Here is a 26763-nt window from a genome sequence, read left to right as displayed (position 1 = left end):
ATAAATAGCAAAACTGAGCATCAGAGAAAGCAGGTTAAGCTGTGAAGGAGTCCTTTAATTAGAATCACAGCATTCAAGCAGGATCCTTCGATGAATACAAAACACAGCTTATTTTACACTACTGTACTCAATAATATCAAAATTATATATCACAATTTTTTTTCCTTACATCTAAAAACTCCTGATATCTGTTCTAAATCTTCAGATAAACAATGTTCACACAAAGTTAAATAAAATTAGTTTGAGGGAGGATTTACATTTCTATCATGTATAAAGCAGAATAATCTTCAGATTAGACAGCAAGATTCAGTGTATAATCAGTCAATTCACAAGAAGAGGGAGTTGCTAATACCACTCCAATACACAGTCTGATAGTATAACTTAAGTGCTTCGTCGACCACTTGTACCTGAAACAGCGAAGCTTATGTCTCCATTTCACATGCAAAACAACTGACTCCAGTCTTTGTGCTTACTGAGCGGATATAGGATCATGACCTTGGTTAATCTTAATGTTGTCAGGGAAACGGCATATAAATGTTCCTGTTTGTGATTGTGAAGCCCAATAATAACAGTTTTTCCTGGCTTTTGCCTGTTTAAACCTTTTGTACACACAATAACTCAGAGGGTCATTCTGGATGAAGCAAGGACACTGGGAAAACATTGTTTAATTTAAAGGACACTGACTGTAAAGGAGGGAAAAAACAGTCAAAATAGGAAAGAAATTCAGCTTTTTAATACTGCTTGACAACATCAACATCAACAATGTGCTGATTATTATATTTTCTTCCTGCATTTACCTGCTTAACACAACACAATCTATACAAGAGCGGAGGGTATGTAAAAAGGTGAATGCTTCTCCACAAAGGCCACATAGCCTTGGGTCAACTCAATTTCCACTTTAATTCTTCTGGCCTCTTGCTCTCAGTACTTATGTCTGCCAACCTTTTCTTTGGCTGCAGAACCAAGGCTGCACTACGCTTGCAATGCATGATGAAAAGGCTAAGACAGGGAGAGGGGGTGGACAAGAGGAGAACAAGACTTTTTTTTTTTTTTAAAGTAAGTTTTAAGGTCTTTGCTTTCAGTGATGTCCTTTCTATGACTGTAGAAAACAGTGGAAACAGGAGAAAATGTCCAAGAAAAATAATTCAGTGCTAGACATATGGTACTAACCTTGTATGGGAACACAACAACGATACAAAACATCAGAAATGAAGGATGAATAATAAAATTTGAGCTATTATATAATCTATTAACCATCATACAAACAGTATGATACATATGAGAAGACATTCCGCATATTAAAGACAGGGGTGGAGGTAGTATCAAAGAGGAATTTATAAATATAATCTGTGTAGGATCTGTAACCTTGAGCTGAAACATTTGTTTGTCCACCTTAAGATGGTCGTAACACGCCCAGCTTCACCTTGAGAACAGCCCTCTATTCTTTACAGGCTTTGATTGCGTAGGTTTGCCTTTTGGAACATTGGTCAGTGATGCACACGTATGATGTCACCGCGTGGTGTATGGCTTTGGCAGGCAGGACACAAGATGTGATTGGATGTTGATCTGGTGACAGAGTTTGGTGGTTGCGAGTCCCTCCGTAGACAGGAATGGCAGAGCAAGTGACCGCAGGTTAGACGGTAGATGGATGATGCAGACTTGGAGTAAACAGATACCGAGCAGGAACATGCAGAACACATCTTCTCACCTGGCAAACGAATGTGAGGGAAAATTAATTAGATAGTTGATGGATTTGTATTGATGTTTACATTCGCAGTGTTAACTGTGTGTGCTGCCTGAAGCTGCCTCTTTCGTATAAAGAGAGGGCTTTATGTTTTGCACACAAATCTAAATGTGGCTTTAGAAGTGTGTACATGCGATACAAAGGCAGTGTTCATGAAATTGGGTTGTTCTTTTTGCTGTGTTTGAAGACATTAATGGCACTACCATAAAACTAAATTGACTACAGTCGCCACATTTTACAAAATATACTGAGGGTGATATGTGTTGACACTCAAAAGATATCGGGTTTTACGAGTGTTTCTGTGGTTTCAAAATCTTACCTGTTGGCATACTTGGAGTGCCTGCAGTCAGACAACCGTGTGAGGTGTTTGGTGATTCAGAGGCAGGTATAACTAATCTCTGTTGGGACAAGTTTGAGGTGAAGGACGGGCGTCCTTGCAGAGCAGAGAAGAGTGCCTCGTCTAGGCTGGCTGACAAACGCTGCTCATGAGAGGTGCAGCTGGGGACTGAAGAAATATGGTGAATCAACACAACTGACAAAAGGAAAGAAAAAAAAACAGTAGAGATTTGTTATAGGGTCTTACTGAACATATTAAACTTACCTGATACTGCATCATTTCTTGGTCTTTTTGTCAGAGGTAATAGTTGTTTCTCAGCTGTGGACTCTTCTGTTGATTCCTTGGAAATTTCACTTGCATCTCGTTTCTTTCTTCTCTCTGATTCTGAGTTACTACTCGTGGTTCGAGGCTGGCAGTTTAATGTGTTTGGTGTGTTCCCATTATCTGATGAATGTCCTGCTCCAGTTTCTTTTATTTGTGCAGTTTTTTCTGTCACAGTGTGGTTTTTACTGAGACATGGAGAGTTCTGGGACTGTCCATCTATCTTGGAAGATAGAAGTCTAGAGGCCTGTGGATTCTCTCCTTCCCCCTGTCTCCCCAACATCCCGTCCCTCCTAATCATCCCTTTTTGCAGGATAAAGCGGTCAATTCGGCTTTTCAGTTGGGGGTTAGGAAGAGGCTGGCAGGATGAAGTAAATGGGACACCAGTGAAGGGGTCATTTGGGGGTCGACCCCAAGTGGCTTCCCTCTTCTGGTGCTCCTCTAGTGTGGTGTTGTCCACTGACACACCACTGGGCAGTAGCATGGGGAGCATCATTATCTCCTGGGTTATTGGGTCAAGGAACTCCTCTGGGATGGAAACATTGCTGGAGTCAGATAAAAAGCAAACAGATAATTATCAACATTGTAAAATTATCTTTTATTATTAAGCTCCATTTGGTCCACAACGGGAATTAGATTAAACAGACGCTACATTTTTTTATAAGACTGTTTTACTACATACCTTGGAGGTGTGGCGGCCTGCGGTGGTGGTTTTGTTTGGCTGATGGAAGAGGCAAACAGTACAGGCCGTGGCATCTGTCTCTGACTGGCCTCATGGACTCTTTTAATTGCTTCCACTTCTTCTGCAGGGCAGCAGCGTGCAGGTTGTCCCCACACGACCAATGCCTTAAGCCCCATAGCAGACGCCGCACCGCCAAATGGCAAAGTCACACGAAGTTGTGTCACAGCCCCTAATGAGAGCAGACCTCGGCTCCACAGATCTTCTTTCCGACAGTTTGCAGGTTGTGGAGAAGGTGGCGAGGGGAATGGGGGCCGGGGTCGAAAATTTGAATGTGTGAAACAGACTGGGGTCTCCTCCCTAAGTTCGCAACGACCTACCAGTTTAAACTCTGGTTCAGGATTATTGGATTCAGTATTTGACTGACACTTGAACACATGACCACTTTTTTGAGGCATGGATGGAGCCTCTTCTCCCCACTGTTGGGCCTGCAGACTCCACTGGTGGCCATAAGTTTGGCGAGACTTACTGCCATGCTTTTGTTGTTTTTCTCTGTTCTGTTCATTCTGGTCCTTTACCTGCATCTGCACTTGTTCCTTTTGCTGAGTCACTTTGTGGCCCTGATGAAAATTCTGGGATGGTAGCCGATCAGAGCTGGTACTGATCTCCAGTCTCTTGCAGGCCTGTCCTCGGTCCATACCCCATGGCCACAGCTCAACGTCCACCCTGCAAAGCTCAACCTGGAAGCCAAACTTCAATGTCACCTGAGAGAAATAGAGGGAAAATATTAGATTACTTTAATAATTATATGGCCAAATGTACAGTATTAAGATTGGATGTTAGCGTTAAAGAGATAGCATTAAAGAGAGGGTGCTTGTAACTTAAATATAAAACAATATTATCAAGACTACAAAGCCATTTATTTCACAGTAATTCTGAGATATATCCACCTCTGTGAAGAAGGTTAATTGTGAGCATTTCCTTTACGTACATGGTGTTAAATTTTTTTTGCTTTAGACATACACCAGCCACGAAGTAGAAAAAACAAAGATGGATTCAGACATGCTTTTCATCTGAATCGATAAAACCAGTTCACACCATAAGAGAAAAATTTGCTTCTCTACCTTAATATATAATGGCTCGTTGGCATCTTGTTAAACATGCTGACCTGATGCACATTTCCCAAATTCTTGTTTGAGATATTTAGATATTTAATTATTCAAATGAAAAGGAGGTGGGACTCCTTGGCAGTGACCACAGCAATCTATCAAGGATCAGACTTTGAACTTTTCATATGTGAGGCAACAGGAAAGTATCTTTTAAAAAGGAGCACGAAAGCACAAAGTTACCTGGACGGGCGGACGTAGGAAGTATTCCAGCTTGAAGCCCCGCCTCCGAAGAGCAGGGTCGGACGACACAAGGTTTGTGACATCATAGCCATCTGCACACAGCTGCAGTTGAAAAAAAATCAAATAGGTACTTACAATTATACATTTCGCTTTAATGGACAATACACAGCACAGAGACAGGAAACAATGCATAAATGTCAGCAAAAGTCATCAGAATAGTTAACACATAGTTAATACATAAGCTCATGGAACTAGGTAAATTAGTTTGCTACAAACATGTTAATTTGTTAATTTTAGGCATGTTGTTAATATTTCTGTTCAGTTCATGTTATTAGAAATGTGGCTCAAAGCATTACACTCCAGTCAGACTAAATAATACATACATGAAATAGTACAGAAAAATGTAAAGCGTCACATGGAAGAAGAGGTGACAACATAAAAGATGATCCCCAATATGGTGTGGAAGAAGAGCAATAAAAAAACATGACTAAAAAGGAGTGAAAGAACACCATTCATTCCAAGTATGGAGAAAATACAGCCATGATCCGATTGGAAATAACCAACAAAAAGAACACAGCAAGGTCAGTTATGATTCTGTCTCCCACACACCATTTTATCCCTCTGCCTCTCTATTATCACAGATTTGTCCATCACCTCAGTACTTTCTGTATTCTTCCTGTTCATCTAAACAAGTATTAGACGTATTCTTTAATTTTTTTAAAAAGGTAAAATAAAGTGAATGTGCTATTATAAGACACTACTTGAGTGTAGAAAACAGTGTTTAGTTTGTTTTATATCCTAAATAACTGTTTTGTCCTTTGAACTGACAAGAAAGCATTGTATGTTCAATTAAAAAAATTAGGCTGAGGAAGATAACGTGATGAGTTAACGTGATAGGTCCATGAAAAGTTTCGCACCTTGTTGCAATGAACTGTTGTATTAAAGTGTGGCAGACAGAGATTCACAACCATATTCTCCAACCTGCGGAGAAACAAATTGATTTTAGTCATATTTTTTCCTTGCGGCAGCTTATAAGTCAAGGCTATACACATACAACTGTTCAACACGGCCTCAGATTGGTACACCACGCTGTCCTACGTTATTAGAAGGTTATCATATTTTTGTTGTGTTTCCACCTATTAGTTCACATGACCTTCGACCTCATAACAAAACAACTTTAATGACTTTCTCTCTGATTGGTGTTCGCATTCAATGTCGAATTCAAGTACATACAGTCACACAAGTAATATAATCATAAAAAGAAGGAGAAAATAACCAAAGAGTCACTTCCACTTATTTTTGACATCTGGCCTATTAGTTAAAATAAGGGTTGCAAAGGGGTGTAAACTTTCCGGAAATTTAAGATTGGGAATTTTGGAAATATTCCAAATCAGAAACTCCATGGGAATTATGGAAATTTATGGGAATTAACTGGAAACTGGGGGTAATTCAAACAAACTGTATCATAGCCAATCAATCCATCATGATGGATTGATTGATCACAATAATAATACAATTAAAAAACATGACATTTCAACAAATTTATTTGTAGGTAGAACTTTATCAAGTTATTTTATTGAACAATATTATGTAGTCCACAAGCTCAAATGTGTGGCTCTGATAGTCTTGTGCTCTGGGCTCAAAGTGTGGTCCAGGTTCTCAGTAAGCAGTAAGCAGTGTGCTATGTGCACGTCACTAAGTTCCCTGTTAAGGGCCAACCTTCAATTTAGTAAATTCCCAGTTTATTCCCATAAATTACCATTAATTCTCGTTAATTGCCATGGAAAGTTTCCAACTTCCAAATTCATGGAATTTTGCAACCCTAGTTATAATTCAATAAAATGTGCAAATATATGGAAATCCAGTACATAATATGATCTATCCATGAACCACAATGTTCAGTAACGTGGCTGCCAGTATGCTTAGTCCAGTGTGTAGGATTTAGCGGCACAGAGCATTGAAGTTGCGGATTGCAACCAAATGAACGCCCACGCCTCACCCTGTCCTTCCAAGCAGGTAAGAAAAACAGTCAAATTAAATTTTAAAAGCAAAAGTCCATATCTAGATCAAGGTTTGGTTTGTCTGTTCTGGGCTACCGTACAAAAATTGGTGTGTCAACATGGCGGACTTCGAGGAAGAGGACCCCTCTCACTGTGGATACAAAGAGCTCATTTTAAGACAAGGAAAACGCAATGATTCTTATTTTCAGGTGATTATACTAATGGAAACATACTAATACATATTGTATCCCAATCCTGTCAAATACCTCTAAATATAACACACTGGACCTTTAACACGTATTTTATCAAAGGAAATGTTTTGTTTCTTTGTACATCACTGTCAATTGAATAATTAAATATCTTTAGTGTTTGGGGCTGTTCATTGAACTAAAAAACACTAACTAAAGAGGTGAAGTAAACATTTTTATGGACTAAATGATTAATCATATACTGATAATAACAATACGAGTTAAAACAATTAGGCTAGTCAATTAAGAGGTTAGTCGATTGACATTTATTAGTCACAAACAAAAAAACAAAAACAAACTGAATACATCACCTTGAGCTCTGGGTATTTAATAGCAATTTTTACGCTATTTTATGAAATTTTATGGACCAAACTATGAACCTACTATATTTAATAAAACTAATTTCACGTTAGCTGAAGCTCTCAGCTCAGTTCAATGCATCGTATGATGATGCCAATTTATTATCCAGCTACTGGAAATGACAAAGTTAACGTCACATTTCACTAAGAATAAGACGGACTGCGTATATAACATGTACTCTGGCTCCTCAGATATAAATTACATGTTAGAAACATTATTTTATATGTCAAAGCTAGCTGCAGCAGGATGCTATGTGACACATTCAAACGTGATGCTGGCTAACATTGCTAATGCTTAGCAAGCCTGACAGCGTTACCATTGTCTTAGTAATCTAGAGCAGCTTCAGCTTACTTTGTCTGGTCGTTGACTGAACACACTTGGCTGTTTTGGCTCCTCGGACAAACTTTAATTAGAAGGCAGTAGCTAAAAGCTACTAGCCACCGACTAGCCTAGCCGGTATAAGTAGGGCAGCCGAGAAGGGACACGCTTCCCATTTGTTATCGCGAGTTTCGTCAGCGTCAAAGTGACGCAACAGGTGTTGAGTGAGCTTAGTAAGAATAGGTTTGATTTAATTGCTTGACCTCTGACATGATGTGTCCTTTACCTTTTGAGCCCTTTTGACATTTCATAGATTTCACGTGACCTTCTCTAATTACATTTTTAGACATCCACACACGTGCCGTGTCTCCTCCACATAGCGATCAACTTTCAAGGGCACCATAGACGGATGTTTGCTGAAAGAAATTCATTCCTTAAATCAATTGTAAAAGTGCATTTACAACTTTATTTACTCACTAAACCTTATGTTACTGTTTGTGTTACTTCTACTTCACTGCATTGCATAGGGAAATATTTACTACATTTATGTGACAGCTATAGTTACTTGGTACATTACAGTCAGTTCAAGATTTCTATTGCAAAATTATAACTAGCCAGTAAATTAACATACACTGCAACAGGTTAAAGTACCCAACAGCACATAAAGTACAGTAGTATCTACTTGAACCAGCTATATCTGCATTAAATGTTGCTTAGATGTGAATACATCAGTACTAATGATTCAGTAACGTGATATCTGTCTATGATATTCATTCTGCGTACTTTTAATGTTTTCCTGATAATACTTAACTAAGTTTTTCAGTGCAGGACTTTCACTACTAGCGTGGTTTACATACAGGATCTGAATATTATCTTCCACCACAAGTTACAGTAAAAATCCTTTTTGTTTTACTTTTTAGAGGATTGTAGGAGTAAGATTGCAGCAACAATAAATGTAGAAAAAGCAGCGATGAAGTTTGAAAATAAGAAACCTAATTTTGTGCAGCAGAAATATGTTATTTTATTTTGTTGCTCAGCTTGTGACCCTATGTTGGGATCCACTGTGATAAAATATATGTGCCCAGAATATCCTTGTCCGCTGGTCACTCTTTTTTGATCGCCGTAATCAAATCTTAACCATAGGACAAATTAGTTGCTCAGTGACAAAAAGTGCTGAATTATTCACATATCTTTATTGGTTCTGTTGAATTTTAACAAAGGGGTGGTTTTTAATCAAGCCAGAACAGTACTAATAACATAAATGCAAACAATAAATTTGAAACATGTATAAAATTGGTAGCATTTTGTTCTCTAAACAATGCAATACTGTAACTACATTTATCACCTACATCAAAAGGAACATCATTTTTTGGACAGGGTTGCTATGATTGCACCATTATGGTAGGCCGATAGGCTATCTACACAGTTAAAAAAAAAAATAAAACACATAAAGAAAAGCTCAAATGGCACATATTTTCTCTGTCAGTTCACCATAATATAATAACAGTAATAAAGATGATAATACTATGTAATACCTTAGAGATAAGTTAATATTCTTGAGCAACATCTTTGTATGCTGGCATAAACAACACATATAAAAGCCATGATATTCACATCTGAGTCTACTGTACATCATAACTTGTGTGTAGGACACTACATAGTGCAGTTAGCCTGAATGCTCCCTTTAAAGAGGCAGACTCCACTTTTCTGATTTTTTTTTTTTTTACTTCCTTCTCCCTTGCTTTGTCTATACAGAAGAAAGTAGAGTTTTCTAGGATATACAGACTCCCTCAGCTTGAATTTTCAGTCTCACTGCCCTTATGTCAAGCTTTGATGTACATCTTACTGTACTTAAAGCCCCCCTCCAAAAAAAAAAAAATCCTTTGCTCTTAATATATCTTCACTTGCTGTATTGCCACTAGTCCCTCCATCCTCAATCTCATAAGCTGAAGCTTTTCATATGTATACACACATGCACACACCCACTCTCTCTCACTCTCGCACACTCAAACACACATTTACAATCTATAACTATTATAAGTATTTCTTTCTAGTATATCATACATTCTATAAATTTTGTTTTAACTTTGGGGATACTGACTGATTTCTCAGATTTCTTGGCTGTAAATGCACAAAGTGAATGACACAATTATCATAATAGCTAAATTCAAATTGTGTGCTTCCTTTCACATTCTCCTTTGCAGCTCAATGAGAAGAAATTTGAGTTGTGAAAGCTCTCTAATGACCTCTAGTGTTTGTTTTTAGTCACCACAGACAAGCTGCAGTGAAGGCGAACCAGGTTCTCCCATGTCTTAAAACATATACTCAGTTGGGGTTGATTATCTGCTAAACATATCTATTTAATTCAATTTGTAGAAAATATAAACTCTGTTGGTCTTCATGATATATTTAAATGGCTCATGCATGTTGGATCCTGTGCATGAAATGACTTGAAAACTGAATCAACAATCAGTCTGTGTGACCTTTAACGTCAATATCTGCTGGGATTTAAATGAAATGGTCCAGCTGAGTGTAATAATGATTTTTTTTTTCATCTATTCCCAGCATTAGTTATTCTCTTATACATGCTGGAAAGAATGGAGTAAGGCGCTCTCTGGCCAAAAATGCAAGATAACATCACACACTCTGACCACTAATTCTACTTTTACATAACCAGTGACACAGACTTACAATGAATAAATACCGCATAATATTCTTGTTCATAATTTCTGACAATATCCCTGATTGTCTTGGTCCTTTTCTAGCATGGGAATGACATAACCCCTCTATTAGTGCTGTAATCTAAACATTGTCATTTAAAATTTAGTTTTTCTGCAATCCATCAGTGTGGGATACTTTTCATGAACACTGATTATGTAGGGTGTAGTAGTGTGCAACTAGTTAGAGACAGGCTGCTTGCGAGGTTGAAAAATACTTGATAACCCGAATGTAGTTCAACTTCCTGTTCAGATTATCTGCTTGTTACTGATGATGTATTTTGCACTTGGCCTTTGTCGCTGTTTAGTGTCTATAGTTGCTTTGAAAAGTATGTCAGACTGTACTGGTTTATTCTATTGTAGACTGAAATGTTTTACTCTATGCTGAAGTAGTTTTGTGTGGGAGGCCTTGACACTGTGAGTGTGTTGCACTGGACAAATAGTTTCATGGAGCTGTCTCTATATCTCAGTGGACTCTATCCTCTCCAGACGTGAGGGTCCTGCCCAGGGAGGGGCAAGCTGGTGGAGAGAAGGAGGGCCCTTCTGGTCTTCACAAGGTGGGGAGATGGTGAGGGCGATGGGGCCAGAGATAGAGGGCAGGGGCTGAGGAGACAGAGGTGAGAGGGCTGGTGGTGGTGGTGGAGGTGGAGAATTTGAGGAAGTGGGGGAGGTGGTGGTGGTAGTGGTAATAGTGGTGGTGGTGGACGTTGTGGTTGGTTTGGCTCCCAACTGGCTCATGCGTTTTTCCAGAGCTTGGTTCTTCTGCAGCGTTTCTACATAGCTGAGCTGCAGCTGTGCCTGGTATTTCAAAACCCGTTCCTTCTCGTCCTGCCAGGTGTGTCGCTCCTGGTCAAAGTTGAGGGCCTGGCGTTCCCTTTGCTGCCTCTCCAGGCGCAATGCGGCCTGTAGCTGCTCTAGCTGTCTGCGCAGCTCGCCTGCTTCATCCCAGTGACCCTCCTGGGCTCGCTGGGGTTGGTGGGCGTCCTGGCGAAGTTGCACTTCCTGGCAGAGTTGGGCCTCGTGGCGTAATTGGGCCTCTTGGCGCATTTGGGCCTCATGGCAGAGCTGAGCCTCCTGGCGGAGATGGGCCTCCTGGCGCAATTGGGCCTCCTGCCGGAGCTGCACCTCTTGACGCAGCTGTGCTTCTTGCCGTAGTGCGGCCTCTTGACGGATTTGGGCTTCATGGCGGTGATGCGCTTCCTGACGAAGTTGCGCCTCTGGTCGGATTTGGGAATCCTGACGCATTCGCATGTCCTGTGGCATGTGGCCGTCTTGACGCTGCTGTGCGTCTCGCCATTGAGCTTCTTCACGTTGCTGCCTCTCCTGTCTTTGAGCTTCCTGCCTTTGGGCTTTAGCTTCATCGCTCTGAAGACTCAGCAGGGTGTCAGATGTGGGGGTGAGTGAGTTAGCTGAGGTCTCAGTGGGGTTACGTGGACAGTGTACAACACCCCAAGGTGGCAACAGCCCTGCAGCAGCTAAGTTAGGGCTCATAACAACTTCTGCTCCTCTGCTTGCTTCATTTAGAGCCCGCTTTAAACTAAGCACCTCTGCCTCAAATACACCCAGCTTCTCTCTGAGGATGGACACCTGTAGAAAGGAAAATAATTCATAATTTTTAAATGTAGTGCTTGAATGTCAATTGCATATCAAGTCAAATCAGTATTTCTTCATGTGCACAGTTACACACAAGAACAAAACAGCACATGACATGAGGCATAAATAATGTACACAGATATATAAACAGAAATCCAGCTACGTTTATTATATATACTGTAAATTCATGACTGCAGGCATGCACATGTATGCCCATACACATGAGATCATTTGAATCAGGTGAGACTAATAGATGGATGATGGATGGTGGAAGAGCAATGCACTTAGTCCAGGCAATTACCATATTAAAGCTATTGTCTGACATCATTTTATATTAAAATATTATATTTAATATACTTGGTTTGATTGATGTTGCACAGTGTTGTCATGGCATTTGAATCATGTGGATGCTTGAAGAATGAGGAATGAGGAACTTATTTTACTGTTGCATGAATTTTCCCAGATAAGAGCTTGTGATATACAGAGATTGAAGAGAAATAGATTTTGCTCTTAAACTTGCTGCCTCTTTGCTGATGAAATATGCACAATATATATAGATATTATATATGTGTGGGCTGATTATGAGGTCATATAATACAAAAATAAAAAATGTTGCTGCTGTAATATATATTGTTGCCAAATCCCCAATTTGTCGTAGCCCCCTTGCCAAGTTTTTGGAATCCCTCTGAAGGATTTTCGAGGATTAAACACTAGGCAACCTAGATTTAGTGGTAAGCATCCCAATCCTGCAATCCCACATGTTGTAAAATATAATTTGACTGCTTTGGATAGGAATCAATATTGTGCTGCTCCTTTCAGAGACACCTCTAAAGCCTTAATAAAGTCAACCATGCCCTACGACCACAGGCCTAAGACTTCCATCATATGCCTAGAATAATGTAGGCCTTATGTCCTATAGCTTTGGAGAGATGTATGACCACTGTTTTTTGAACATAGCTGAGGGAGATACATGTTTAGTCAGACAGTTTCTATGACCGTACATAAATAAGTTTTGTTTTTACGATATATGTATGTCAAACTGGGGAAAGAAAATCTACGGTATTTCTCTTCTGTTCCTAGTTGCTGTTTACCATTTGGTGATTTATAATGTAAGCAGACATATTGGAACTAGACAATAGGCTGGAACTGTCTTTTGTTCAACTATAATATAATATATCCATCCATCCATCCATTATCTGTATCTGCGTATCCTTAACAGGGTCATGCTGGGGCTGGAGACCATCCCAGCTGACTTGGGGCAAGAGGCAGGGTACACCCTAGACAAGTGGCTAGCTCATCACAGGGCACATAGAGACAGACAACCGACAACAATCAACAGTTCATGTCTTTGGACATGAACTTAACTGGAGTGAACCCACGCTGTGAGGCATCAGTGCTAACCACTTAAAAGTATTTTTTAATGATCTATCTAGTATTATATATTGTATATATTGTAGGATACCATGAGGCCCTTCAGAAATCTGATAAACCTGAATAATAGCACATTTTTTAAATTATATTTAGAGTCTGTTTTATTGAATTGTTAGTAATCATCTCTCCTCTCTTAATTAAAGTGCAATTGAGAACCTACCTCTGACAGGGTCCTCCTCAGTTCTCCCTCACACTTCTCCAGCTCCAGACTTTTGGTGCTATAGGAGTCTTTCAGGCCGAGCATGGCCTCTTCACGCTCCCTCAACTGGGCATTAAGCTCCTTAAGTTGACCTCTCAGGGCCACCATCTCTCCAGCTCGCTGGGTCACTTCAGCTTGACTCTCCCTCAGCTGCTGCTTCAGCAGGGAGATCTCTCCTGCTTTCTGACACACCTGCCATGAGAAAAATGAGTGAGTGAGTTAGTTAGTATATGGCTTGCAGTGAATTATAACCTGTCCCATTTTATACAAGTGCTTGTACACACATACTTAACAGATATAAGCAGCTTCGCATGCACCCATACTCAGTGCTTCACTGCTCAGTCTACCATGAGGCAACCCTGATAACATTTTACTGAACTAGTCAAGCGCACCAACTCATATACTCATATCTCACCTCCCACTTGGTCTCCTCCAGACGAGGCAAGATGTCAGCCTGCTCCTTCCTGTAATCCAGACACTTTCTTTCCAGCTCCTCTCTCTGGGCCAACAGAGCTGCCATCTCCTCCTGGAGCCTCCTCTTGTCCTGGGACAGACGGCTTATCTGGGCCTGCAGGGCAGTCTGGGAGCGCTGAGCACGACGGGTAACCTGTAGACATAACGCATATATTCAGTGTAAGATGTGATGACATTGATTCTGCAATAATATGTTCTGGTGCTTTAAGGCATAAGAGTCTATAATCCATTAAGTGTTTTGATCTGAATTTGTTTCAGGTGATGCTGCATTCCTTTTTCACGTCTCCAACATTATCATTCAAAATTAGAGGATTGTAGATTAAAGGGGCCCAGAAGGGGACTGGTTAACTTCTAATTTTTTTAACTTTTAATTTGAATTTTAAATTCTGTTGTGTATGTACCACCTAAAAATTGTATCAGATTTTGGACCACATGCTTCATTTTACACTTCCAAGATCCCACATAAGTTGCATTTGGGCTCAAGTTAAGAAAAATAAAGTGCAGTAGCATCCTGAGGATATTTATTCATCCATAATCTGTAACCACTGTAGAGGGCTAGAGCCCATCCCAGCTGACAATGGGCCAGAGGTGGGGTACACATTGAACAGATCATCAGTTCATCACAGGGCTGAAACATAGAGACAAACAACCATTCATGCTCACATTCACATTTAATTTAGAGTCACCTATTAACCTGCATGTCTTTGGGCCGTGGAAGGAAGCTAAAGTACTTAAAACATAAGGAGAACACACACACAGGAGGGCCCTAACCAGCTGGCAGGTTCATACACAGGTGACAGTGCTAACCACTTAACCACTGTACCACGTATCCTCCACAATATTTTAGTTGGATCAACATATGCAGTGAGGTCACCTGCTGCAGGCGAGAGGCGTAGTTCTGTCTCAGCTCGTCCATCTGTCGCTCCCAGACACGTTGCTTCTCCTCAAACACCTGAATGATTGCTGCCTCACTTTGGTCCAGGTTTCTGCGCATATGCTGCACCTGGTAGAAAAAAGGAGGAATCAGGCCACAAAACGGTAAAAGTAAAAGAAATCCAACTTGGACAGCAAGATGTGGAACACTCAACAATGAGTCTTTTGTAGTCAGCAGCCAAAAACAACAATGACGAAACAAAAAAAAACTGCTTCAAGATACAGCGTGTCAGGAAAAACCGTATGAAGGCCATAAACCCTAAACTTGTTAAATGTGAAGGTTTTTTATCTCAGATATTTGAAGCAAATACAAACATCCTTTTTTTGTCAAACCTTTTGTCATCCTATATCGCTGATCTGCCCGACATCAACACTTTGAACACAAAGATGTGACAACATAGTGCAACTTGAATCTTGCACGTGACACATTTTATGTGCTGAGGCTTTGAAGTGTCGGTGAGATTTTGTGCCATCCCAATATAATGGAGGTGAATTTAGTAATTAGTGAATTATATTCACAATAAAAACCGTGGGGTTAAGTTCTGTGGATTATTTTTTGTGGGCTTTTTAGCCAGAGGGGATTGACATGCAGCAAAGTGCCACAGGTTGAACTCAAACCCATGTTGCTGCAGTAAGCACTCGTAAGCCTTGGTACATGGAGCAATACCAGGTGAGCTACCTGGGTGCCTTGGAGTTCTGTGGATTATTACGGAAACACAGGGTCTGTTTCCGGAAAGAGATGTTTCTGCTGAATTTAATTTGACAATGTTTTGAGCACCGCAAATGAAATTTTTATGCATCTTCTCTGTATTGGGGTGGCTGAAGAAATATTTTAAACAGAGATCTTAACACCTATGAAAACAACACCTGGGTGCTATTTACTGGTGTACTAAACAACTGCACACCAGACATTTCTGAGTGGCCTCTGACCTCTTGCTCTTTCTCCCACAAGCGGTCCTCAAGGTCCTGGATGATGTCGTCAGATGAGGGGGAGGGGCGTAGAGGTGCTGGAGCGTCACTCAGGTGGCTCAGCCTCTGATAGGACGAGGAGCTTTTTCCTGAGGAGGACCGGCCACTGTCTGAGGCACTGAGCCCATTCTGGAAGGAAAGGACCACAGCACGATACATTAAAGATTATAACAGCTAAGTGCATTAAGTGCTAAACTACATGGAGTATGGATGATGGTCTTACCTGGTATCCAGGCTTTTCAAGCTTGTCCAGGCCAGCAGCTGCCCCAACCATGCCCAACCTGTTGATGTGGCTGGTGGAAGCACTGAGAGGCCCAATGACTGCTGGGGGCCCACAACCAGACCCAGAGCCCGTATAGGTAGGCAGGCTGGTCAGGGAGTTCCTCCCTGAGTCAGACATCCCTCCCTGAACCACTTCATTACCATTTCCCCCGCCCTCACTTCTGCTGACTCTCACTGGGCTGTCCTGGTCCAGGAGCAGGGCCTCTGGGACCTCTCCTGATTCTCCTCCTGCTCCGTCCCTGCCTCTCCTGCCTCCTCTGCTCTCACTGAACCCTTCACTCCTTGCCTCAGTCTTGCCCTCGCCCCCAGCCCCTCCTGCCTGGCCCACCAGGTTCTGCATGGAGTGGAAGCTCTTGGGAACCACCGGCTTGAAGGCAGAGGGACGAACGAGGCCTGAGTTGTTCTGCATCGCCTGCAAAAGAGATGCAGGAAGGAGGAAAAGATGGCAGGAGAAATAACATATTAATGCAGCTCTCAGGCAAAAGTGCACAGTAGTATTCAATGAAGTTTCAATGAAAGAAAAACAGCATTGTGATGTGTTAAGCATAATAAGAGTGTATGAGGCATGCATTATACATACTATGAAAGATTTGGAACACCTTTGAAATGCATTTGGTCTGTTTCTGAGGGACTTTTAATCCTTCAAAACAGTATATCCCAGGTGATATGATTTTAAAGGGTGGGTTTTAATACAATACTCGCATGTTCATGAAGACTTATTGATGGCTATAATCATTCCTCCTATCCATACTGGCTGTCCCTTTCTGTTGGTATCTTCCAAAGTTATAGTCTTTTTGGTAAAATTTCCCTCTTTGGGTTTATTTGTACTTTCAAAGGCGTACCAGGAAGGAGTCGCTCTACGACCAGTGCGGAAAGGAGGTATGATGTGTATGTGCGTGTAAATACATTTTCCACCCTGATCCTCTGAATCAGCGGTGTCCAAAACTTTTCTGCTTGTAACCCCTTGTTGAATCTATGAGCTATAAACAGATCAACTGGAGAGTGATTTTCCTTCTCAGATTGTTTAATTTCAAGCACTTATAAGGGTCCAAAGAGGCAAAACTAAACTTTTAACGGGAAAAAAAGAGAAGATTTGCTAAAAGTCCGAAAAGTAAACAGATTTTTTGTGTGGCAGAATTTAGTTTTTTCATTATTTCCTAACCCGAGAAATTTTACAACCCCCTTTGGAGGTGCTGACCCCCAGGTTGAGAAACACTGTCCTCAATCTTGAAGTACCTGCTCCAGTTTCCCCGACACTGGCAGGATCTTGGGAGGGTTGTGGTTTGGTGGGTTATGGCTGCCTGGATTCTTCTCGTTGTCAGTTCTAGCAGCTGCCATCTCTCGGTGATGATGTTGGTTCATGCCAACGCCGTTCTTCTCATTTGCTCCTCGACCCACAATGTTCCCACAAACATCCAAACCTGCAGCCTGCATTTCCCTCTCTCTCTCTCTTTCCATCCTTTCATTCTCCAGCCTCTCTCTTTCCCTCTCCCTTTCCCTTTCCCTCTCTCGCTCCCTCTCTCTTTCTATTTTCTCTCTCTCAATTCTTTCTCTTTCCCTCTCTCTGGCTCTCTCTCTCTCCCGCTCCCTCTCCCGCTCCAGCCTCTCCCTCTCCACTCGTTCTCGCTCCCTCTCCCGGTTCCTCTCCCTCTCTCGCTCCCTCTCTAACCTCTCTCGGTCCCAGTCTCGGTCCCGATCTCTGTCTCTCCCCCTTTCTCGCTGCCTCTCCCGCTCCCTCTCCCACTCCCTCTCCCGCCTGCCTGCTCCGTTGCCACACTCCAACTGGTTGTTGTTGGACGGGGCTGTCATGGTACATTCAGTGTTGGTGGAGGAGGCTGTTTCGGTGGGCCGGTCAGTTCCGGTACAGGTCCCAGTCCCGATACTAACACTCCCTCGTTCATCGCTAGAAGCCGTCCCGTCAGATATAGTCGCCGGGGGGCGTGGCAGCCGCTCTGCACTGCAGCTGCGGTCGGCAGGGCAACGGCGAGAGAGAGGAGGGGCCCTGGGCAGGGTGGTCCTCGTGCCCACTGACTTCATGGCAAACTCCTGCTCTCCTGCCACCCCACTGCCAACACTGCCCATAGTGGGGGTCAAAGGTCAGGGATTAGAGGTTAGGAGTCAGGATTGGGGAGGGTCACAGATACATTTGGAAGTAGTGTGGGTCATCACAACCTAATGCAGGTAGTGGGGGCACACACACTAGAGGAACACAGAAAAACGAAAGAGTTATACAATATTGTAATTGCATAATGACTAGTTATACAATAATAGTTAATGCAGAATAGATTCCAACCCACATACAGGGGCAGTGTAGTCCTCCCACCATGATAAAAATGAAAAAGGTCAGACGGATAGGTCTGGACAATTATCTGTACAGTGAGAGTATGAATAAATAAAAATAAAATTTGTCCATAAATTAAATGATAAAATCACTGTTACTTTCTGTTTGTGGTGTCTGTTTGTTATGTATACACTTTGTAGGAAAGAGTGAGGTATTTTTGACAATTTTGTTTGCATAAGTTAAAGGATGCTGGGTGAATAGGCTTTTTTTTGTGTTTGTTATGGACTCAAATACAGGAACACCTACATAGAACACGTCTAATACAACACAAAACAACAGCCCTGCAATAAAAATGTGAAACTTATGTTGTTCAGTTATCTATATTAATATCATATAGATTTTACTTTAACCCTTTTGTTTCGCTGAAATGTGCTTTAGTTCCTCGTTGTGTTGTGTTCTACAGATAATGAAAATAATAATTCCTTTACTGTAGATATAATTATTATTTTTATTAATTAAACTATTCAAGAAGTAACACCTCTCATTGCTTACACATTTAATGAAGGTGACAAAATATGTACTGTACATAGCAGTAGAGCATTGCTACTACAGCAACCAAGAAAACGTGATTTATATTATCTGGGCCATCCATTAACAAATCTTTACTCATTTTAGTTGCCAAAAATGCATGCACAATGCACAAATTTATGGTGTAATATCTCACATTTAGGGACACCTCAGAGGGGTCAAACTTCCTGTAAGAGCATTGAACAGAAATCCAAACAGATTTTTCCCAGATTTGGGATTTGGATTAAAGGTAGTGCTGTGTTAAGTATTGCCAACGCTTGTGAAATTAGGAAAAGTCATAAGTATCAATACTATAAAACAATGTTAACTGTGTTTTTAGAGTATTTTTAGAGGATGTGTGGTCTCCAGAACTCTGAATAAAATATTATTAACTTTAGGGTCATGGTAACTTGTTTCTGGTTGTTGGTGGTGTATTGGATTGCTTTACAAACTGGAACACCTTACATTAAAGTGCAGCACAATCAAACACAAAAATACCATAAACTATGGCCTAAAAATAACAACAGAGCTTTGTCACCATCTTATGGTTTTAATATAATCACTTAGTATGCATGCGGCTACAGAGTACAGCTATGCCTGCTAAAGCGTCCACTCAACTTTCAGCTGCCAATTTATTAGGTATACCTAGCTAAAATTAATGCAATCTTATGCAACAGTCCTGCAATAAATTCTATGAAGTTTAAAATGTTCAGTTTTAGTTCAAACTGTTTAAGACAGGTGCTGGTTGAACTTTACACAAAGTTTGGAGGCTGTAATTTGTGGTGCTGTTGTATTTACTGTGTTATACACACGTCTGGATTACCCATTGGGCAAAGTGGGCGACAGTTAAGGCCAAAGGTTGTCTGTGTGGCGGTTACTTGGTGTTACTTTGATTAACTTTGCAATTTTCTTTGGTAATATGCACCAGTAATGGCTATAGTGTTTTTTTTTCCAAACGTATGGTTTTGTCCTACTTAATTACAAATATAACTTTACTAATTACTATTCTCTCTGTTAATATTATGTTCCATGGTCCAAATTACTTACTTACTTACTGAGCTTAGGTATATTTCTGCGGCAGTATAGAAGTCTCACCTTTACCCTTATTGATATAAAGGGAGAGGACAAAATATTAGAAACACCACTTGGAGTGAAAGAGTACAGCACCACAAACTACAGCCCTCAAAATAACAATGAATGAATTAACGGCTCTTTAAAACAGTTTCAAAAAAGCATTTAGTGCAGTGAGTCTTTTATCTGAATTATTATTAGCTTGGTGTACATGATACAGTAGAAACTGAGTTTATATGTATATATATCTGTAGGCTGTAGTAGTAGGTAGTAGATTAAATGCTTTAAATTTTACTTAGAGGTGTTTCTAGTATTTTGTAATATGGAACATTTCTATCAACGAGAGTAGACTAGTAGACTCTTTTGCACGTTGTTTACAACTCCTTCCTTTAAATTCCTGTTAGCCATTCCACACATGCCCAAAAACACCTTTCAGTGCAACGCAAAAAATCATCATGATCATAAAACAAAATCAACAACTAAACACAATAAAGCTATTTACTGCAGGGACTGCTGTATTAGACAGGTGCACCTATTAAACTGGCAACCCAGAGCAGTAGGCTATACACACATAATGAATCACAGGGACTGTGTTTGTATAGACTATGATGTAGCCATGAAGTTACACCGTTAAAACCAGCACCAAAACCATACAGTAGCATACTAGATAGATAGATAGATAGATAGATAGATAGATAGATAGATAGATCAGTGCACCTCCCCTTCTCAGCCCATTTACTAGAGGTTTACTTCCACTTGGATGAATAGTAGTAGTAGTAAAATACACTGCCTATCTATCTGCTGCTCTGCCTCAATCCCCTCCCCTCACGACTCCCCCTCTCTCTCCCTTTTTCTCTGCATCCCTGGGCGGCAAGGGCGGCTTTAGCAGCATCCGCATCAAGCCCTGAATCGACTGCGCTCCCAAACAATTACTCGCTAGGCCCCGTGACAAGAAACGAACGCACGACCCTCGCTCAGTAGGAAAAAAAACACATCTAAATTAATATACACAGCGTCATTGACATTGACGACAGTGGCTTTGATTTACCGATTGTAGCATCCTGGCGGTCCATCATCAAAGGCTACTCACTATTTTGCAGCTGGGCGGTTTGAAAGATGGCAGCCTCAATAAACAATATTGTCACAAGACAGCAGCGTCAGTCGAGGTCGGTCCGGGCTCTGAATTATTCTGCGATGTTACCGTGGGTCGGTAATATTAGGGATGCTGTCTTCGACCGCTGTCAGCGTCGGATGCTGATGATGGAGTCGGTCGGTTGATACGCGCATCAGCTGAGAGACACACACCCACCTCTGGTCCCGCCCCTCTGGCTGCATGATACAAACGCCCCCTTTTGGCATAAATCCAGTGCTCTCCCTCGGGAAAAGCCTATGGAGTCATATATACAGTCCGCTGGATGGATGCATGGAGGTGGATGCGAATGGAAAGAGTAGTGATGCTGGATGAATCACCACTGCTTGTTTTAAGTGCCTACAGCGTGTTAATAACTCCCTAATTGTTTTTGTTCTGTAGAAAAGTGTTTTGTTGGTGGTCATGCTCTATTTTACGGTTGATTTGCTGCTTGGGTATTTTGGCATTTAGGTTTGGGTCACCCATAACTTATGACAGCTTCACCCATTTTGAAGAAAGATCTGATAGATGTACAATGGAACATAAATTATTCAAAAACAAACAAACAATCGATTCACTTAATATCTCACTGAGCTATTTATCACAATATAAAGCTGTTACAGTGAGCAGTGTTCCTCATTCATTTGAAGTTTTCTGTCCAAGGAAATGAACACTAGTATTCACTCTCTTTTAGCTCTGTTTTGGTCTCTACCAACTCCTCCCTGAAATCTGTCTCTTCAGTTGCTAAATCCTCCACTATCTTATCTAGCTAGTTGATGTCTGATGACCATTTAGACTCGGGTGGACAATGGACAATGTTTCAGTGTCGCCAGCAGATATCTGGAAAACAGGTGATGGATGTCCGGGGGCCAAGACTATAGCAACTTGATACACGTGAATGATGAGAAACACTGAAACAACGAAGAAATTATTGAAACGTGAAGTCTTGGCCCTTTCCTTACAGATTCTGCATTCATATGCGGTGGTCTGTTTATAGAGATTAGCTACGTGACAACTAGGTATAGGGAGCACAGGTAGCATAGCCTACAGAGTTTTGTTGCTTGCTGCATCTGGAAACAATGGTATGAGAGCAGTGAGACTAAACCAATTCAAAGCATTAAAGCTACAGGCTGTAAAACTAAAATAATGAGCTGAAAGATGACAAAAAATACTCTGTAAAGCTGAAGGGAACTGAGGATTTCAATATGAGTGATACCTTTCACATCCACTAGTAATTGTCATCTTTCTTTAAGCTCTGCTATATTTCTGTGTGACCTTTTGTTAGATAGAAGTTTACTTATCTTTTTTCCCTTTTTTTTTTACCAGATTAATACTTGCACAACAACAATATACAACAATATACTTTTTTTATACAATATAAAGCCATATTATTATGAACACACACACACAAATAGCTACCAACAGCCTCAACACAAGAGCTGCTGACCTGAGAAGGAAGATCGTGACCCAACTAGAAACCTGGAGGGATGGATGAATACCGAAGCTGAGTTGCCAAGTACCTTCAGAAGATCTACTAGTGGATGTGAATGCGGCTCTGAAGACAATCTCCACAAGAACCATCACTGAGCTGATGCACAGTACAGCAACAGTAATCATGGAGATGCTTGCAACAGTAATCATGGAGATGCTTGGATACAAGGTGGGCCTTGTACCACCATCAGATAGAGGAAGTGGCTGATATCAAGAAATCCTACCAGTGGCTGGATAATGCAGGACTGACAGACAGCACAGAGGCACTAATCATGGCAGCACAAGAACAGGCCATAAGCACAAGAGCCATAGAGGCCAGGATCTACCAGAGTAGACCAGACCCAAGATGCAGACTGTGTAAAGAAGCCCCTGAGACAGTCCAGCACATAGTAGCAGGGTGTAAGATGCTAGCTGGATCAGCGTACATGGAGAGGCACAACCAAGTGGCTGGGATAGTATACAGGAACATCTGCAACCAGTATGGAATAGAAGTACCTAAATCCCGATGGGCCACACCACAGAAGGTGGCTGAGAACAACAGGGCCAAGGTTCTGTGGGACTTCAGCTTCCAGACTGACAAACAGGTACTGGCTAACCAACCAGACATAGTGGTGGTGAACAAAGAGCAGAAGAGGGTAGTGGTGATAGATGTGGCGATCCCAGCTGATGCCAACATCAGGAAGAAGGAACATGAGAAACTTGAGAAGTATCAAGGGTTGAAAGAGCAGCTGGAACGGATGTGGAAGGTCAAGGGTTGCGTGGTCCCCGTGGTAGTGGGGGCACTTGGGGCAGTAACACCCAAACTGGGGGAGTGGCTCCAGCAAATCCCAGGAACAACATCTGAAGCCTCAGTCCAGAAGAGTGCAGTCCTAGGCACATCGAAGATACTGCGCAGAACCCTCAAACTCCCAGGCCTCTGGTAGAGGACCCAAGCTTGAGGATGACACGGATACCAAGAGATGGAGATTTTTTTTTATATATATTATAGCTTTGTGTCAACAAGAAAACACACCAATACTGAAAAACTACAACTACTTTGCAATGTACCACCTTTTTTGTGAAATACACTCCTCTGCCCTCCACTGGAGAAAAGTAGATTTACTTCTCTGTTGTTGATTAAAGCTTCACTTCACTTCCTACTATGGTTTCTACTGTTTATTTGTTTACTGTTGTGTTTTCTTTCGGCATTCTCACTATAAAAGACATTTGTATCTTCATAGTTATTATCTTCTCCTGCTCCTCCTTTTTTTCTCTACAGGTATTCACAGCATTTTTTTTTTTATTTCTGCTCATTATTTTCTTCCCTCCAGAAGTGGTGAGGAAAACCAGTGTGCCCTCTGCAGGATTGGAGGGTAACATCCAAGACACAAGCTCACATGCCAAGTGAATCTAAAACTCCAGGGTAGGATGGCCACCAGATTTTAAATTTTAGAGAGTTTAGAGAGAATTCCTAAATTCAAACATATCAAGGTTACGTGTGTAACTGAGGGAGTTGATATCAGGCAGTTTAATGTTTCAAAATCTACATTTTGGACATGTCATAGCACCAAAAGCACAGGTGTATTGATTAACTACTTGTTCCAGAGCTATTTCAGCTTTTCAACCTCACAGAGGACAGCTACAGTACGGTGCAGTGATGGAATGGAAAGTACATTTACTCAGTTACAGTACTTAAGTACAACTTTGAGGTACTTGTACTTAACATGTATATTGCCAGATTATACTTTTACTCCACTACAACTCAGAGGGAAATATTATACTTTTGCTACATTAGAGTTAGATCTACATTAGAGTTAGATCTACAAATTTTCTACATTTGTTTAATGAAGATTATTTCAGCTGTTCTTCATGCTAAAACATTTCATTGTTCCAGCTTCACAAATCGAGGATTCTATAATTATATTAATCATCTGTCTATACATTTAATAATTTTGCTGTCTGAAAACTATCACTATTATTATGGAATTTTCTATCCTTAGGTTACACAAGGTCACGTGTGGGCCTTGAGGTCCTCAGCAGTAGTAGCTGTTTGGCTTTGATTGGGAACAGTAGGTGCAAGCCTATCTCAACACTGTGGTGGCCAGGATTGTAGAGACCTTATGTTGCCTTCCTTAGACATAATAGATAGCTTGCCGTTGATGTTTCTTTAACATAAACAGACAACAGTGTCTCCAGCCTAGAATGTGCTGACAGTAACACAAACATGGGTAAATACATTCTCTTTGACTAATTCTGGGCGTATAGTATTTGTGGTGTTATCTTGAGGTTTAAAGTCTGACCACCGGGATGAGTTGGGCAGAATGTGAGACCGACTCAGGCACTTCTGATGAACTTTGAGAGTGTCTCTAATTCTCCTTGGCCAAACGACAATAAATAATACAGCATAAGACATCAGAGGCTCCTGAACACTTTCTTCCCTCCTGACATCACCATTGACTACTGACTTCAGCAATTTCTCCACAACAACTATCAAAGTGTCAATTTGGGTTTGGAGTAACTGTAATTTTCAGAATTTTTACAAACCTTATGTTGCATAATAATACATAACTAGAAAATTTCTAAAGAAATTTTGAGTGTGCGTGACTCTGGCCCCGTCGCCCCCATACATTATTACTGACACTGCTCAGCAAATTCAGTACTAGAAAATTCCCGCAGAGATTTTGAGACTGAGGAGTGGGCTGTTGCCAGGGGTCTGTATTCAAAAAGCACACCTCAAATAGTCATTTTTAACACGTTTATTTAGACGCAAGCAAATAGCAATTAACTTCAATTGGCATGTAAGCATTAGCATGTTAGCGGTGATGCGCTAGCAATTAACATTAGCATGTCAGCAATAGCATGTTAACATTAGCATGTTATCATTAGCATGTTAGCGCTGATGCGCTGACGCGCTAGCAATTACCATTAGCATTTTAGCATTAGCATGTGTGTCATTTTAGACAGACAAGTTCCAATTAAGTGCCAAAACTGCTAAGATGGCCGCCGCTCTGCCTTTCCCCCCTCTCCTCCTTCAGGCAGGCTTGAGGTTGCCAAGCAACCAGGACCTAATCAGCTCTTTCAGGCACACTCAATAATAAAAATGTAAACAATGGCTGTGATATGTCTCCGTTTATTTTGTGTGATTTTTTTTAAAGGTGTCCTCGCAAACTCCTGAAACAAGTTGAGTCACGCTTGAAACAGGTTAGTGTCTCACCCTGCCAGCACGCCCCAAGTCCAGTTGTGTTCATTAATAAATTATCTGCTATATGTTCATAATTAGCAGCATTTTAATTTAACGCATAGACTAATTGACTCAGTAAAATGATTTAGTGAAAGTTTCAGTGTTATGTCTAATGTATTCAGTGCTGATCTCAGGAATAGTGCCAGTGCAGTGTGATCGTATCTGGTGGAGGAGAAGCTCGGGGTCACTGAAGATGATGTTTGATAACAGAGAGAGGCAGCTGAACACTTGTAGGTACAAGCTGTGGCAAAGTCTTAGCAGATTCTATCATATGGCAGCAAAGCTTCTTAGCCTACATATATTGACTAATTCACTGGATAAAAAATGGAATCATTGAGTAATCCACATGTTGTCCCAAAGGTTTACATTTTGAACATCAAAGTAGCTGAAACCTGTCCAAAATAAGTTGTAGTTACTTACTTTTGGACGTAAGATGGCAGCATTGTCACTCAGGTGTACACAAAAAAAATGTGGCGCAGTCTTGAATTCTGTTCAGTCATTATGGAGGCCGTTTGAATCAGTACTGGGTCAAACACATGTGTGATATGCAGGCTGAGAGGTCGGTCCAGGCTGAATGCTAAATAGAAAGAAAAAAAAAAGATCCTGAGCCCCCTCATTTAAATTGAACAAATATAAACTGGGAAACCATTGTTACAAATCACTACAAACTTCTGAAGTACTAGAATGGTCTGGGGGCAATGAAGCCTAAAGTTTATGAGGGGTCAGACACAGATTATGGGTTGGAGAGAGCTGATTGAAGCAGCAGGACTGTGTCTCTACAGCCAGATCAACAGGAACAGATCTCAGAGCAGGATTGTAAAAGTCGGTGACAAAAACTAAATATCAGAATGAACCTGGGAACTACTTTTTTTTTAATGCACTCCAAGTAAGTAGAAAACTTAAAATATTTGACATATTAATATTATTTGAAAAGTGTAATCCATTTTGATCAGCGCACAGGGGAATATTTTCAGATATTTATTCAATCACATTTCACCTTTTTTCATTTTTCATGACCTTTTACCCCTCCTATAATACGATTTCTCTTTC

The 26763-nt window shown here is 41.0% G+C and overlaps 2 protein-coding genes across 4 annotated transcripts; both read right to left on the bottom strand.

The window, feature by feature from the left end:
* Positions 1–684: 684 nt before the first annotated feature.
* ubox5 (U-box domain containing 5) lies at positions 685–7518 on the bottom strand. 3 transcript variants are annotated; one of them, XM_027278304.1, is made up of 8 exons: positions 7390–7518; positions 6532–6581; positions 5348–5411; positions 4431–4532; positions 3085–3845; positions 2346–2947; positions 2064–2249; positions 685–1708 (listed from the first exon to the last, which is right to left on the bottom strand). In XM_027278304.1, the coding sequence occupies exons 2-8, from the start codon at positions 6549–6551 to the stop codon at positions 1488–1490; spliced, it is 1956 nt and encodes a 651-aa protein (XP_027134105.1). In that variant the 5' UTR covers positions 6552–6581; positions 7390–7518; the 3' UTR covers positions 685–1487. The 3 variants fall into 3 exon arrangements, with proteins under 3 accessions (XP_027134105.1, XP_027134106.1, XP_027134107.1); XM_027278305.1 differs by lacking the exon at positions 6532–6581; XM_027278306.1 differs by lacking the exons at positions 5348–5411; positions 6532–6581.
* A 1016-nt stretch (positions 7519–8534) lies between these two features.
* On the bottom strand, positions 8535–21207 carry lzts3b (leucine zipper, putative tumor suppressor family member 3b). The gene is made up of 9 exons (XM_027273482.1): positions 20922–21207; positions 17524–18153; positions 17191–17475; positions 15896–16366; positions 15634–15801; positions 14645–14773; positions 13712–13903; positions 13258–13488; positions 8535–11660 (listed from the first exon to the last, which is right to left on the bottom strand). Exons 2-9 carry the CDS (start codon positions 18034–18036, stop codon positions 10533–10535), a joined length of 3117 nt encoding a protein of 1038 aa, XP_027129283.1. The 5' UTR covers positions 18037–18153; positions 20922–21207; the 3' UTR covers positions 8535–10532.
* Positions 21208–26763: the final 5556 nt, after the last annotated feature.

This window comes from Larimichthys crocea, chromosome III (genome assembly GCF_000972845.2).
Source record: "Larimichthys crocea isolate SSNF chromosome III, L_crocea_2.0, whole genome shotgun sequence".
NCBI classification, from domain to species: domain Eukaryota; kingdom Metazoa; phylum Chordata; class Actinopteri; family Sciaenidae; genus Larimichthys; species Larimichthys crocea.
The sequence above is the reverse complement of the archived record's forward strand: the minus strand, read 5'-3'. Positions and strand labels throughout refer to the sequence as shown.